General features: G+C 45.9%; 1 protein-coding gene across 6 annotated transcripts in view; it reads right to left on the bottom strand.

The window, feature by feature from the left end:
• Positions 1-15,601, bottom strand: part of LOC119972633 (putative leucine-rich repeat-containing protein DDB_G0290503) — a 590,251-nt gene that overhangs the window by 149,925 nt on the left and 424,725 nt on the right. For all 6 annotated transcript variants that reach the window (XM_038809653.1, XM_038809656.1, XM_038809657.1 and 3 more), the window contains 2 exons: positions 12,519-12,686; positions 11,401-11,568 (listed from right to left, as the gene is read on the bottom strand). In XM_038809653.1, coding sequence (XP_038665581.1) covers positions 11,401-11,568; positions 12,519-12,686 — 336 coding nt within the window. The remainder of the gene's footprint in view (positions 1-11,400; positions 11,569-12,518; positions 12,687-15,601) is intronic.

Below are 15,601 nucleotides of genomic sequence, written 5' to 3'. Positions count from 1 at the left end.
CGATTCTTCTTCTGTTGATAGGTTTGCATCTTGGGTTTTATAACTCCTTCTGAGATCTTCAAATAGTGCCTTCTTTCCACTCTAACTCAAAATCAAAGACAACATGCTTCCCATTGTTAGGTTTCCTGCTGCCCAAATTAGAAGGGACCCCTGAATGAGTTTCTTCTGCATTTCTGTCTCTTTCTGTCTCTCGTGTAATGTAGCCAGTTTTTCTGATCGTCCAATGAATGTTTATCCAAATTTCGAGGATATTTTGCATCCAAACTGCAAGCATTATTGTTATTGCTGAGGGGAATATTTGGTTAACTTTTGATCGATGAACACTCTTCAACCCCTCCAGCTTTACATTCTCACTTTTCCTGCACATGGTTACTTTCAGTGACAAGTGAAGCTGAGGGTTCAGCCTTCACAGAGTTGGTTGGCTTTGTATGCACCATTCTTTGTTTCACAGTGTTTACCTCCTCATCAGAATCTTCATAATCACAGCCCTTATCTCCATTTAGTAATAAGGACTGAAACAATGTGAGCTTTCCAGATTTCAACTGTTCTTGACTTTTAGGATCAGAGGATGGCACATTATTGGTTCCATGAACTTTCTGGGTTTTTTTAACAGATGCAGTGGCAGAATCACAACATGGTTCTCCATCCACCTTCCTCTTAATTTTCAAAAAGAATTGATTACTGATTATTTCATTTCCTTTGCTATTTGCCTTCTTTACCTTGAAGTGGCACAGTGGACCTTGAAAATAATGTGGGTTAATCAGCTGTTAACTTGGTGTCACGTCACTTCACAGTCCTTGCTTTCTTCATCCTGAATAACTGATGCCATGCTTTTGTGTATATTCTCCTTCAAAACAGGCATGCTGTGGGGAATATTTGCACCTGAAGAGGATGGCAATGGGACCCGGGTTCAATTCCATTCTTGGGTGACTGTCAGTGTGGAGATTGCACTTTCTCCCCTTTCTCCCCTCCGGGTGCTCCGGTTTCCTCCCACAGTCCAAAGATGTGCAGGTTAGATGGATTAGCTATGCTAAATTGCCCCTTATTGTGCAAAAAAGGTTAGACGGGGCCACTAGGCTAGGGTGGACCGAAGTTGGGTGCACTTTCCAAGGGCTGGTGCAGAGCCGAATAATTCTAGGATACTGCAAGAGGCTGTATCAAGTTACTTTTAGAAAAGTCTAATTCACTTTCTTCTTCCAATTTGCTGTCATCTTTCCTTGCTTTGGAAGAATTACTTACCATTTGTTCAAGAGCAGTTAGTGACAGGTCTATTCAATAGCAGTTGTTTCTTATTATTTCATAATCAGAACACGCAAACATATTATGTGTCCATCATATTCCTTTCTTTCCCTCTTTCCTCCTCTGCTTTGCCTGCAGCGTTGCCTTGCCTGCACCTCGTCCAGGCCATTCTTCCAAACAAGCTCGTCCGCCTCTGCCGAGGTGTTTGGAACGTGATCCAGAGCCTGGTTGGCAACAGCATTTCAGATTTTACTCCGTTCCTGTACAGGGCCGATTTTGCCTGGATACATTTGGCCCTGCGTTATGCCAGATTGCCCCAATGTCTTTATAGAGTTGGATTCTGTATCCATCCCAGCTACGCACCTTCATCTGTCTCGCTCTCCTCCGGATCCTCTCACAATCCTGATACAGATGCAATTTCCGATAGCACATTAGTTAGCACTGTTGCTTCACAGCGCCAGGGTCCCAGGCTCGATTCCCAGCTTCAGTCACTGTCTGCGGAGTCTGCACGTTCTCCCTGTGTCTGCATGGGTTTCCTCTGGGTGCTCTGGTTTTCTCCCACAAGTCCCAAAAGACGTGCTGTTAGGTAATTTGGACATTCTGAAGTTCTCCCTCTGTGTACCTGAACAGGAAGTTGTCTAGGGGCTTTTCACACTGCAGTGTTAAAGTAAGCCTATTTGTGACAATAAAGATTATTATTATTTCGCGACAATCACCCTCGGTTGTTCTCCCGCCTTGGGCTTCGGCTGGAGCAACCTGTGCGCTCTGTCGATCTCCGGGGTATTGGGGAAGCTGTCCCTCCTGACTAGGTTGCCCAGCATTTGGGCCACATTGCTCGTCGGATGCCTGCCCTCTATCCCCTCTGCCAGGCCCAAAAGCCAAGTGTTCTGGCGTGGGACCTATTGTTCTGGTCCTCAACTTTCCCCTGCAAGTTCTTCTGGGTGACCACCAACTTTTTGATTCGGCTTCCAGGGCCATGATCCTGTTGGTCTGATCTGTCAACGCCTTTTGTAGCTCGAGGATTGTCTTCTCCCTCACCTCCACCTTCTCCCCTAGTCCCTCGGTCTATGCCGTTTGCATGGCGATCAACGCCTTTGTAACTGCCACCTTGATGCCAACTGGATTTCCACCTTTATCGCCTCTCTCATCGTGGCCAGTTCCTTCACAAGGAATGCCTTCCATCCACCTCCTTGTGGAGGGGGGGCGGTGGAGGCTGATGCTTGGGTCGTCAGTCTCCCTCTCTACAGGGTGGCCGGGGCCCACTTGTCTCATGGGTCCGCTGGCTCGCCCACCTCTTGTTCATTTCCTTTTCCTCTGCTCCTACCGTCTCTTCGGCCTCGAGAACCCCCATTTGCTGGCATGCTGGCTCTGTTCCTTCCCTTTCTTAATGGAGGGTGTGATGTTACCGAATTTTCAGGCTAATTTCACCTAAAGATGCCTATTTGGCTCTGTTCTGTAGGACAGCCAGTGCGCCTGCTCAGCACATCACCGTCCCTAGATTTTATCTTTGACAAGTTTCTGTGAGTAATTATTCTCTTGGAGATAATTTCATCAGTATGAGCAGAATAAGTTTCACTACCATTGTCATTCGCTATGTGATTAATATCTTTCAACATTTTTTGATCCTGATTAATAAAAGGGTACAATTTGAGGCAGAGGGCACAGTCATGGATGGAGGTGGCAGGTTCGTTATGGTGAGGGGTAAGCTCGAAGGGGTGAGAGTAGTCCTGGTCAGTGTGTATGCCCCTAATTGGGACGATGTGGATTTTATTAAGAGGATGCTAGGAAGATCCCTGACTTGGATTTGCGTAAGTTGATCATGGGCGGGGACTTTAATACAATCCTGGATCCAAGCCTGGACTGGTCATGCTCAAGAACGGGCAGGTTGCTAGCGATGGCAAAGGAACCGAGAGGGTTCATGGAGCAAATCGGGGGAGCAGATCCATGGAGATTTAGCCGGCCGACGGTGAGGGAGTTCTCGTACTACTCCCACATCCACAAGGTGTATTCCTGAATTGACTACTTTGTTGTGAGTAGGGACCTGCTGCCCGGAATGGCGGGGGGAGAATATTCGGCAATTGCCATATCGGGCCACGCTCCACACTGGGTAGACCTGCAGTTTTGTAAGGACAGCTTTCAGCGCCCACCATGGAGGCTGGAAGTGGGACTACTCGCGGACGAGGCGGTGTGCGAGAGGCTGAGGAAATGCATGCAGAATTACCTGCAGGTGAATGATACTGGAAAAGTCTCAGCAGCGGTGCTTTGGGAGGCACTGAAGGCAGAGATGAGAGGGGAGCTGATTTCAATCCGGGCGTACAGGGACAGGATAGGGCAGAGACGGACTGACTGATTAAGGAAATTCTATGGACGGACAGGAGTTACGTGGAATCCCCGAGGCCAGAGTTACTCAGGAAACGACAGAGACTGCAGGCTTTATTTGGGGTGCTGACTACAGGCAAGGCTGTAGAGCAGCTTAGAAAGGTAAAAGGCGCGATTTATGAGCATGGGGAGAAGGCCAGTAGAATGCTTGCGCAGCAACTGAGGAAGAGGGAAGCGGCTAGGGAAATAGGGGGGGTAGTGGATGGGGAAGGCAATCTAGTGGGTGATCCAGCAGGGCTGAACAAGGGCCGGGATTCTCCCCTACCCGGCGGGGCGGGGGGTCCCGGCGTGTTGGAGTGGCGTGAACCACTCCGGCGTCAGGCTGCCCCAAAGGTGCAGAAGTCTCCGCACCTTTAGGGGCCAAGCCCTCGCATTGAGGGGCTAGGCCCACGCCGGAGTGGTTCCCGCTCCGCCGGCTGGCGTGAACGGCCTTTGGTGTCATGCCAGCCGGGGCCGAAAGGACTTCGCCGGCCGGCGTAAGTCCGCACATGCGCCGGAGCGTCAGCGGCTGCTGATGTCATACCGGCGCATGCGCAGGGGAGGTGGTCTCTTCCGCCTCTGCCATGGTGAAGACCATGGTGAAGGCGGAAGAAAAAGAGTGCCCCCACGGCACAGGCCCGCCCGCCGATCGGTGGGCCCCGATCACGGGCCAGGCCACCGTGGGGGCACCCCTCGGGGTCAGATCGCCCCGCGCCCCCCCCACCCCAGGACCTCGGTGCCCGCCCGCGCCGCCAATCCCGCCGGTAAGGTAGGTGGTATAATCCACGCCGGCGTGAGAGGCTTGTCAGCGGCAGGACTTCGGCCCAGTGTGGGCCGGAGAATCGCTGCCGAGGGCCCGCCGACCGGCGCGATTCCCGCCCCCACCGAATCTCGGGTAGCAGAGAATTCGGGACACGGCGGGGGCGGGATTGATGCCGGCCCCGGGCGATTTTCCAACCTGGCGGGGGGTCGGAGAATCCTGCCCAAGGGCTTTTATAGGAAACTGTACACTTCGGAATCACCCGGGGCGGATGAGGCGATTCTTGGACGGACTGACCTTCCCAAGAGTGGGGAGGGGGTTGGTGGATGGACTGGGGGCCCTGGTCAGGATCGAAGAGGTGAAGGTCATGCAGTCGGGTAAAGCCCCGGGGCCGGACCGATATACGGTGGAGTTTTACAAACAATTTGCCGGGATAGTGGGGCCGGTGCTGGTCAGGGTCTTTAACGAGGCAAGAGACAGAGGGAGTTTACCCCCGACGATGTCGCAGGCCACCATCTCGCTCATTCTGAAACGGGATAAGGACTCGGAGGCCTGTGGGTAAATACAGGCCGCTCTCTTTGATTAACGTAGACGCCAAATTACTGGCTAAGATTTTGTCGACCAGAATTGAGGACTGTGTACCGGATGTAATTGTGGAGGACCAAACTGGGTTTGTAAAGGGGAGGCAGCTGGTGGCCAACATAAGAAGGCTGCTCAACGTGATTATGATGCCCCCGGAGAGTAGGGAGGTAGAGATAGTGGTAGCCATGGATGCTGAAAAGGCTTTTGACCGGGTCAAGTGGGATTATCTGTGGGAGGTATTAGGACGGTTTGGGTTCGGGGAGGGGTTCATCGACTGGGTCAGGCTATTGTATCAGGCCCCGGAGGCGAGTGTAAGGACGAACAGGACAACATCAGACTACTTTAGAATGCACCGTGGGACAAGACAGGGCTGCCCTCTCTCCCCACTGCTGTTTGCGCTGGCCATAGAGCCGCTGGTAATTGCACTGAGAGCTTCTAGAGCTGGAAAGGGCTGGTCCGGGGGAGGGCGGGGATTGTGAGGATGGGGGGGATCTGTTCCTGGAAGGGAGCTTTCCAAGTATAAGGGCGCTGGAGGAGAAGATGGGCTGGTGAGAGGGGACGACTTTAGATACTTGCAGTTGAGGGATTTTGTACGCAGACTGGTGCCGTCCTTCCCACGTCTCCCGTCGAAAGGGAGGCAGGACAGGGTAGTTTCTAGGGGAGAGGTGGGAGAGGGTAGAGTTTCAGATGTCTACAAGGAGCTAATGAGAGCTGAGGTTATGCAGACCGAGGACCTGAAGCTTAAGTGGGAGGAGGAGCTCGGGGGGGAGCTGCAGGACGGTATTTGGTAGAAGCCCTGAGCAGAGTAAACACGACCGCAACATGCGCCAGGCTCAGCCTGATCCAGGTTAAGGTCGTGCACCGGGCCCACATGACGGTGGCCCGGATGAGTAACTTCTCCGGGCTGGAGGACAAGTGTGCTAGATGCGCCGGAGGGCCGGCTAACCATGTACACATGTTCTAGTCGTGCCCTAAACTCGGGGTGGGGGGGGGGGGTGTATTGGCAGATGTCATGTCCCGGGTGTTGAAAACTGCGGTGGTAATGAGCCGGAGGTGGCAATCTTTGGGGTTTCGGTGGACCCGGGAGTCCAGGAAGAGAGGGAGGCCGATGTTCTGGTCTTTGCTTCCCTGGTAGCCCGGCGACGAATACTGTTAGCATGGAGGGACTCAAAGCCCCCAAGGGCTGAGGTATGGCTATCGGACATGGCAAGCTTTCTTGGGCTAGAGAAAGTCAAGTTTGCCTTGAGAGGTTCGCTACTAGGGTTCGCCTGAAGGTGGCATCCATTTATTGACTTCATCGCAGAGGAGTAAGCGTCAGCAGGATGAGGGTGGGGGGTGGGGCTTGGGTAGAGTAGATTAGGGGGATATTGAGGCAGGTCCGTGCGTGAACAGAGCCGTGGTTTGCATTATGTTTAATGTGGAATTTGTGTCTTGACTTCTTTTTTTGTTTGTACTGTACAATGTCATTTTTTCTATACGCCTAAAATACCTCAATAAAATTGTTCAAAAAAGAAAGAAGAAATTCCTCCTCATCTCTGTTTGAAAGGATTGTCTCTTTAGTCTGAGATTGTGTCCTCTGGTCTAGTTTTTCCTACAAGTGGAAACATCCTCTCCACATCCACTCTATCCAGGCCTCACAGTATCCTGTAAGTTTCAATAAGATCCCCCCTCATCCTAAACCCCAACGAGTACAGACCCAGAGTCTTCAATCGTTCCTCATACGGCAAGCTCTTCATTCCAGGGATCATTCGTGTGAACCTCCTCTGGATACTTTCCAATGCCAGAACATCCTTCCTTAGATACGGGGCCCAAAACTGCTCACGTACTCCAAATGGGGTCTGACCAGAGCCTTATACCGCCTCAGAAGTACATCCCTGGTCTTGTATTCTAGCCCTCTTGACATGAATGCTAACATTGCATTTGCCTTCCTAACTGCCGACTGAACCTGCACGTTAACCTTCAAGGCAATAACTTGAATGCTGTAGAGCATCTGAAAGCATGAAATCTTCACAGAGAGGTGGTCACACAAACAGTACAGAGGCAGGAAAGCATTAAGCAGGTAGTTCAGGAGTGTTCTCGATCCCTCTCTAACAGATTTTCTGTTTCGGATACTGCTGGGGGAGATGGCTTTTCAGGGGATGCAGCAAGAGTCAGGACCGTGGCACCACAAGTGGCTCAGAAGCATGGTGGTGGAGTAAAGAAAGTAGAAAAAAAAAGTGGGATGGCAATAGTGATAGAGGATTCTATCGTAACGGAACAGACACAAGTTTCTACTGCAACAGACGCGACACCAGGATGGTATGGTGCCTCCGTGGTGCTAGAGTCAAGGAGACATGGCTTCAGGATGACCAAGGCTGGGAAATTAATATCCAAGGGTCTTTGATATTTAGAAAGGGCAGGCAAAAAAGTAGGTGCGTGGTGGCACTGTTAGTTAAGGATGAAATCACTGCAACAGTGAGAAAGGTTATTGACTCAGAGAATTGGGATGTTGAATCTGTCTGGGTGGAGCTTTAGAAGCAACAAGGGCCAGAAAACATTAGTGAGAGTTTCCTATAGACCAACAAACCGTAGTGGCAAGGATGAAGATGGCAATAAATGGGAAATTAGAGATGCATGTAACAAGATTGCTACAGTAATCATGGGTAACTTCAATCTACATATAGACTGGGTAAACCGAATTAGCAATAACATTGTGGTGGATGAATTCCTGGAGTGTGTACGAGATGTTTTTTTAGGCCTGTATGTTGAAGAACCAAATAGGTACATGCTATCTTTGATTTGGTATTGTGCAATGAGAAGGCATTAATTAATAATCTGGTTGTGCGACGTCCTTTGGGAACAGTGACCGTGAAATGATAGAATTCTTCATTTGGATGGAAAATGAAGAAGTCCCATCTGAATCTAGGGTCCTAAATCCAAACAAAGGAAACTACAAAGGTATAAGACGTAAATTGGCTAAGATAGATTGGGGAACTTCATTAAAAGCATGACAGTGGACAAGCAATGGCTAATATTTAAGGAACGGATGTATGCATTGCAACAGTTATACATTCTTTTCTGGTGCAACATCACAACAGAAAAAACAGCCTAACCACGGCTAAAAAAATAAATTAAGGATTGTATTAGATCCAAATAGGAGTCATATAAAGTTGCTAGAAAAAGTAGCAAGCCTTAATATTGGGTGAAATTTAGAGTTCTGCAAAGGAGGACCAAGAGATTGATTAAGAGGGTAAAAATAGATTATGAGTGAAAACCTGCAAGGAACATAAAGGTGGACAGTAAAAGTTTATGTAAGTATGTAAAAAGAAGAAAGATTAATGAAGACAAAAGTTGGTCGCTTACAGTCTGAAACAGGAGTTTTTATAATACAGAACAAAGAAATTGCAGAGCAATTAAACAACTACTTTAGTTCTGTTTTCATGGAGGAAGACACAATTAACCTCCCAGAAATGCTGGGGAACCAAGGGTCTAGTGAGAAGGAGAAATAAAAGGAAATTTGTATTATTTAAAAGAGTGCTGGAGAAATTAATGGGACTGAAAAGTGATAAATTCCCGGAACCTGATCACCTATATCCTCAGATACTAAAGATGGTGGCTGTGGAAATGGGGGATTGGTCGGTTGTCACCTTCCAAAATTATGTAGATTCTGGAACTGTCCCAGCAGATTGGAGGGTGGAAAATGTAACCCGACTATTTAAAAAGGAGGGTGGAAGAAAACAGGGAATTACAGACTGGTTAGCCTGACATCCATAGTTGGGATAATGCTAGAGTTATTGTAAAGGATGTGAAACAGGATACGTAGAAAATACCAACGGAATTAGAAAGTCAACATGGATTTATGAAAGGGAAGTTGTGTTTGACAAGCTTACTGGAGTTTTTTGAGAACTTAAGTAGCAGAATAGATAAGGGACCACTAATCAATGTGGCAAAGCCCCACATAAGAGGCTAGTGTACAAAATTAAAGCACGTGGGATTGGAGGTAATATACAGGCATGGATTGAGAATTGGTTTGCGGATTAAAAAATAGTCTTTTCCAGAGTGGCAGATAATGACTAGTCGGGTATTGCAGGGATCAAGCTTTGGGTCTAAGCTATTCAAGCTATTCACAACATATATCAATGATATGGATGAGGGAATCAAATGCACATTTTCTAAATTTGCTGATGACACAAAACTTTGTGGAAATGTGAATGTTGAGGTGGATGTTAAGAAGCTTCAAGACGATTTAGACAAGTTGAGAGAATGGACAAGTACATGGCAGATGCAGTACAACATGGGTAAGTGCAAATGTATCCACTTCTGAAGGAAAAAAGCATGACAGATTATTATTTAAATAGTGATAAATTGGGAAATGTTGGCATACGAAGGGACCTGGGTGTCCTTGTACACCAATCAGTAAAAGCATGCATGTGCAGCAAGCAGTTAGGAAGGCAAATAGTATATTATGTGTCATTGCAAGAGGACTTGAGTAGAGGAGTAAGGATGTCTTACTGCAGCTGTACAGGGCCTTGGTGAGACTACACCTGGAGTACTGTGTGCAGTTTTGGACTCCTTACCTATGAAAGGATGTATTTATCATAGAAGGAATGGAGCAAACATTCACCAGGCTGATTCCTGGGATGGCAGATAGTCGTATGAGGAGAGACTGGGTCTACTTGGCCTGTATTCACTGGAGTTTCGAACACTGAAAGGAGATCTCAGTGAAATGTTTAAAATTCTCAAGGGGCTGGACAGACTAGATTCAGGGATGTTGTTTCCTCGGGCTGGAGGTCTAGAACAAGGGGTCACAGTCTCAGGATATGGGGTAGGCCATTTCAGACTGTGATGAGGAGAAACATCTTCACTCAGAGGCTGTGGAATTCTCTACCACAGAAAGCTGTGGCGGCCAAGTCAGTGAATATATTTAAGAAGGAAATAGATAGATTTCTAGACTCTAAAGATGTCAAGGGGTATGGGGAGAGCACAGGAATATGGCGTTGAGATAGAGGATCAACCATGATCATATTGAATGGCTAAGCAGGCACAAAGAACTGAATAGCCTACTCCTGTTCCCATTTACCTGTTTCTATAAGGTATGATATATTAAGTCAACTTTGCCACTTTGCTAGTTTGATCTTTGTGGGAACGCAAGGGTTAAATAAAAGAAACAAAAGTAAAGTACGGCAAGCCTGGTCAATTCACCTGAGTATGAAATATCCTAAAACAGGATATATACAATAAAATAACTCAAAGCGTTTAATATCAAGAGGTCAGCTATGGGATCAGCTTTTATTGCAGACATTCCAGTGATACCAATACTTGTCAGTTTGTTTTTAATTCTGAGGGATGGCCACACTATGAACAATATGTTTCCACTGGTTTCTATTCTCTGCTGCCCTCGCTGCCTGTTTGATGAGAGATCAGTCATTGATATTATCCAGCCTTGCTAATCTTGGGCCCTCCTTATGTACCTATTCCAGATATTTTGCTTTGCATTATCTCTTTTTCCAGATCATAATATCCCTCGGGTGCAGAAAGAGGTCATTCAGCCCATCGGGTCTGCATCAATTCTCTGAAAAAGCAGCCTACCTAGGCCCACTCCCCCACCCTATCCCCATAACATTACCTAACCTGCACAACTTTGAACACTACTGGGCAATTGAGCATGGCCAATCCACCTAACCTGCATGTCTTTAGACTGTAGGAGTAAACCAGAGCACCTGGAGGAAATCCACGCAGACTCGGGGAGAATGTGCAAATTCCATAGTCAACTAAGGCCAGAACTAAACCCGGGTCCCTGGTGTTGTGAGGCGACAGTGCTAACCACTGTGCCACCATGCCGCCCCTTGGACCATCACCTTTAACCACTCACGGAGTTAAGCATTTAGGGAGTAACCAATCTCTGATCACCACAGCTTTTTAAGAAATGTAGAGTGGGGTATAAGAAAGGCACACCTTTGTTCACTAAGGCTACTTCTCTCTCTCTACTACTTTCCCTATCTTTCCCATAGACCTTATACCCTGGTGTATTCAGTTATCAGTCTTAACAGTTTTGTAGCCTTGCCTCTGTAATGGTTACTACGTCCTATCCTCTAACTTGAATTATGTGCCTGAAATTCATTCAGTTTTCTTGATACTCTGCTTTTATGGAGAGAATGCTTATTTGGGCCACACACCTTAGCTTGTCCTTCTGCTCTTCTTACTCACACATTTCCTATTTCACTGGACTGGTTTAATTACTTTACGTATTTTAGTTTTCATTTTATCTATGGTGCCTGAAGCATTTTTGTTTGTTTTTGAATTATTATTTATGCTACCTTTTCTGCCAGGACTCTGTCCCCCAGTTTACAAGTTTAAAATCCTTGTGACCAACCAATTTCCCCTTGCTGCTCGGACCGTGGTCCCAGCCTGGTGCAGGCAGTGCCTGTCTCAGTGGTATTGTTCCTTCCTGTTGTCCCATCAATCATGAAACTATAGTGTACCTCTTCGGCATGGCTGGTGGTCTTATTCTTAGCTGTAGTCATCTTTAATTGAAGATCTTTGGCTTGAGACTTCTCTTTCATCAGCTCATCACAGACACCTTGATGTTTACTTTGCAGCTGTTTGATCGCTTCTTCTAGTGTGGATTTATGATGTTCTTGATCTTTAATCTGTGAAAACACCAAGGCATTTTACTTATTGCAATGAGATATATTAGGAATTAACATTTTTGGCAGCCTGTTATGCTCAAATAGAGTTGATGTTTTATTACTTGTGGAAGATTTATAGGTAAAATAGCTGTTGCAATACAAATAAACTGCTGGTCCCATCGGTCCAAATGCGTTTGAACAATCTAGTTCCAAGTAGGCATGAGTCTGTAGCACTAAGCTGCACCAGTGTGACATTTAATATTTTCTACCTGTGTGTGAAGGTCCAAGATTGCTTTTATTTATGGAGGGAAATGTAAAAATGTCACATTGGTACAGTAGATAGTATTATTCTTTAGCCAAGGCTAACGCATACAGTCAAGGATGAGAAGTGGGAACTTTAATCTGAATCTAATCACGGTATACCTGACCTACGAAAGTTCAATTCTAACACTGGATGCTAGATAGAAAAAAACGGTGTTCCAAAAAATATGTCTTGGACATGGGAAGACAGCAATTCTGATGCTGTGACCTGGCTTAGGTGGGCAGATGGATATGTGTCATACTTTGCAATTTGGCTGTTCACATAATATTAAGGTAATAATTGGGTTTAATCAGTCTCTGTAGACTTTGCTATGTAGCAAAAATATAAAAAGGGTGCTCTGATCACAAGAGGATGTAATGTGTCACATTGGCTGGGGCATGGCTGGGGTTTATTCACAAGAAGATTGTACTTTTACCCTGAGCGTAATGGTAATGGTGCTGCAGTTTAGAAATGCTGCTCAGACGTTACTTATACTGAATAAAAATAACGGCGATCATGAATAAGAATATCACTTTGAATCTTGTAAAAACCCTGAGATCGAAGAGGTTAAAGGATTAATTGACCCTGGATTCCAACATTTGTCAAGGGCCACTTGTGAACAATGTCAGAACAGAACAGAACCACTTATGATGATAGGAAGTTTATTTACCATCTGCATTTCGCTTTTCTGTTTCATTTTGAGATTATCCACTTCTGCCTCCAATTCAGAAGTATGGTACTTTAAATTAATCAGCTGTCTTTGTTGTTTCTGATATTGGCTCTGTTCCTGATTAAGCTCATCCCGTAAGTACCTTACTAGATCCTCTTGTTGTTGAAACTGCAAAACAAATATCATCTGATTAGAATATTAAAATAACTGTTGAGTATTGGGAACATAAGTAAATTGGTAAATAACTTAATTTAAATTTCAGAGATCGATTTTGGGGTCAGCTCCTAGCTTTTCCACAATGGGACAAGCTCTTTAATCCAGGCTAACAAGTGATGTTGGTATAGGAAATTATGTAACTGTTATTGAAAGCTTGGAAGCAATATGAGAGAATATTGAAGCAATATGGTACAAAGACTGCCATTTATCTAGCATCTTGTCATGTTGAAAATCCTCAAAGGATTTCACACTGAATGAATTATTTTGCAAGTCCATAACAGTAACAGTAAGCAAGTCCAGAAACAGTAAGCAAACACTGGAGGTTAGGTAGTGATTTTGAGGGAGCATTTTGAGCTGCCTTTTTAAACCACTCCATTTCATGTAGTGTTTCTTTTATTACACTCCTGTATAATCTTTTATTACACTTCTTTGTGTGTTTTGATATACTACTGAGTGTAATATGCATAACTCAAACCTTGGTTTCTGATTTGGTCTTCTGAATCTCGATGAAGAAGCCTCGAACTTGTCCAGTAGTAACAAAAGGTTTATTGAGTAGCTATAACAATAATTGCGTGAGTTCTTTACTTTAATATTAACGCTAGTGATAAGGTCAACAAGCAGTAACTATGTTGAACTACACTAACCATCTGACCTAATCTTATACTCCTGTCCTGGTCACAGTATACCTGAAAGAGAGAGAGAGAGAGAGGCACAATGCGGTTGCATTGGTCGGGCCCTCGAGTAATCATCTGGTTCTACTGATTACACATTAACCCCTTATGTACATGCAAATAGAGATCACTACAGTGTTGTTGCACCCACAGTGCTGTTAGGAATGGAGTTCCAGGCGTTTGATCCAGCCACAGTGAAGAAACAGGGATATAATTCCAAGTCAGGATAGTATGTGGCTTCTAGGGAACTTGGCAGGTAATAGTATTGCCATGACTCTGTTACCCTTGTCTTTATAGGTAGTTGAGGTCACAAGACTTTAAAAGGTGCTGTCGAATTAACCTTGATGAGTTTCTGCAGTGTATCTTGTAGTTTGCACAGTGGCAGCAGTGTGCATATCAGTGGTGGAGAGGGTGAATATTGAAGGTGGTGGATGTGGTGCCTATCAAGCGGGCTTCTTTGTCCTGCATCGTGTAGAGATTCTTGAGTGTTGTTGGAGCTGCACTCACCAAGGCCAGTCAACGGTATTCCATCATATTTCTGACTCGTGCCTTGTGGATGGTGACAGGCTTTGGGAGTCAGTAGGTGAGTGAAATGTGTCAGAAATCCCAGCCTTTGACCTGCCCTTGTAACAGTATTTATATGGCTGGTCCAATTCAATTTCTGGTCAATGGTAACCCAAAGGATGTTGATAGTGGGAATTCAGCTATAGCATGTATGCCAGGTGGAGATGGCTAGTTGCTCTCTTGTTACAGATGGTCATTGCCTAGCATTTATGTGGCACAATGTAATTTACTACTTATCAGCCCAAGAATGAATGTTTTCCGGGTCTTGCTGCAAATGGACATGGACTGCTTTAGTTTCTGAAGAGCTGTGAATGGTGCTGAACATAGCGAACATCCCCACTTCTGCTTTTATGATTAAAGCAGCTGAAGATGGTTGGGCCTAGGGCACAACCCTGAGGAACTCCTGCAGTGATGTCCTGGAATTGAGATGACCGATCTCCAACAACCACAACCATTTACCTTTGTGCTAGATATGGCACCAAATATTTTCCCCTGATTTCCCATTGCTTCCAGTTTTGCTCCTTGATGCCATTTTCGGTCAAATGCTGCCTTGATGCCAAAGGCAATCACTCTCATCCTATCTTTTGAGTTAATTTTTCCTTGTTTGGATCAAGGCTGAAATGAGGTCAGGAGTGAGCAAGTTCTTGCTGAGTAAGTGCTGTTTGTTAGCACTGTCGGTTACCCTTTCCATCACTTTGCTGATGTTCGAGAGTAGACCGATGGGGTAGTAATTGGCTGGATTTGATTTGCCCTGGTTTTTGGGTGCAGGACATATTGGGGCGTTTTCCCCAATTTCCAGATAGATGTTAGTGTTGCAACTGTACTGGAACAACTTGGCTAGGGTGTGGCTCCTTCCGCAGCACATGTCTTCAGCACTACTGCTGGTATGTGGTCAGGACCGATGGCCTTTGCAGTATTCAGTGCCTTCAGAGATTTCTAAATGTCACATGAAGTGAATCAAATTGCCTGCAGGCTGGCATCTATGAAGCTTGGGACCTCAGGAGGCTGAGATTGTCATTCTGGCTGAAGTTGGTTGCAAATGCTTGAGCCTTGTCTTTTACATTGAAGTGCTGAGCTCCTCCACCATCGAGGATGGGGATATTTGTGGAGCTTCTTCCCCCCAGATAGTTGATGAATTGTCCACCACCATTTATGACTGGATGTGGTAGGGCTGCAAAGCTTAGATCTGATCATTGGTAGAGGAATCGCTTAGCTCTGTCTACTACAAGCAGTTTCTGCTGTTTGGCACATAAGTTGTAGATATATCATGTTGACAACTTATTTTCAGGAATGTCTGGTGCTGCTCTGGGATCCTCTTCTGCACTCTACAACACTGGAATCTACTCAGAAATGTGGAAAATTGCCCAGGTATGTCTGTACATGAAAGCTGGACAAATCCAATCTGGCCAATTAGCGGCCCAAAAGTCTTCACTCGCTTAACAGTGAAGTGAAGGAAAGTTGGCCAACAGTGCTATGAAGCGGAACTTGCTCAGCAATAGCCTACTCACTGACGTTAAGTTTGGGTTCCACCAGAATCACTCAGCTCCTTACCTCATTACAACCTTGGTTCAAATGTGGACAAAAGAGCTGAGTACTAGAAGAGAGATGAGAGTGACTGAGTGAGTGGCGAGA

The sequence above is a fragment of the Scyliorhinus canicula genome, chromosome 10, assembly GCF_902713615.1.
Source record: "Scyliorhinus canicula chromosome 10, sScyCan1.1, whole genome shotgun sequence".
Classification (NCBI taxonomy): domain Eukaryota; kingdom Metazoa; phylum Chordata; class Chondrichthyes; order Carcharhiniformes; family Scyliorhinidae; genus Scyliorhinus; species Scyliorhinus canicula.
Note: the sequence above shows the minus strand (reverse complement) of the source record. Positions and strands in the feature narration are given on the sequence as shown.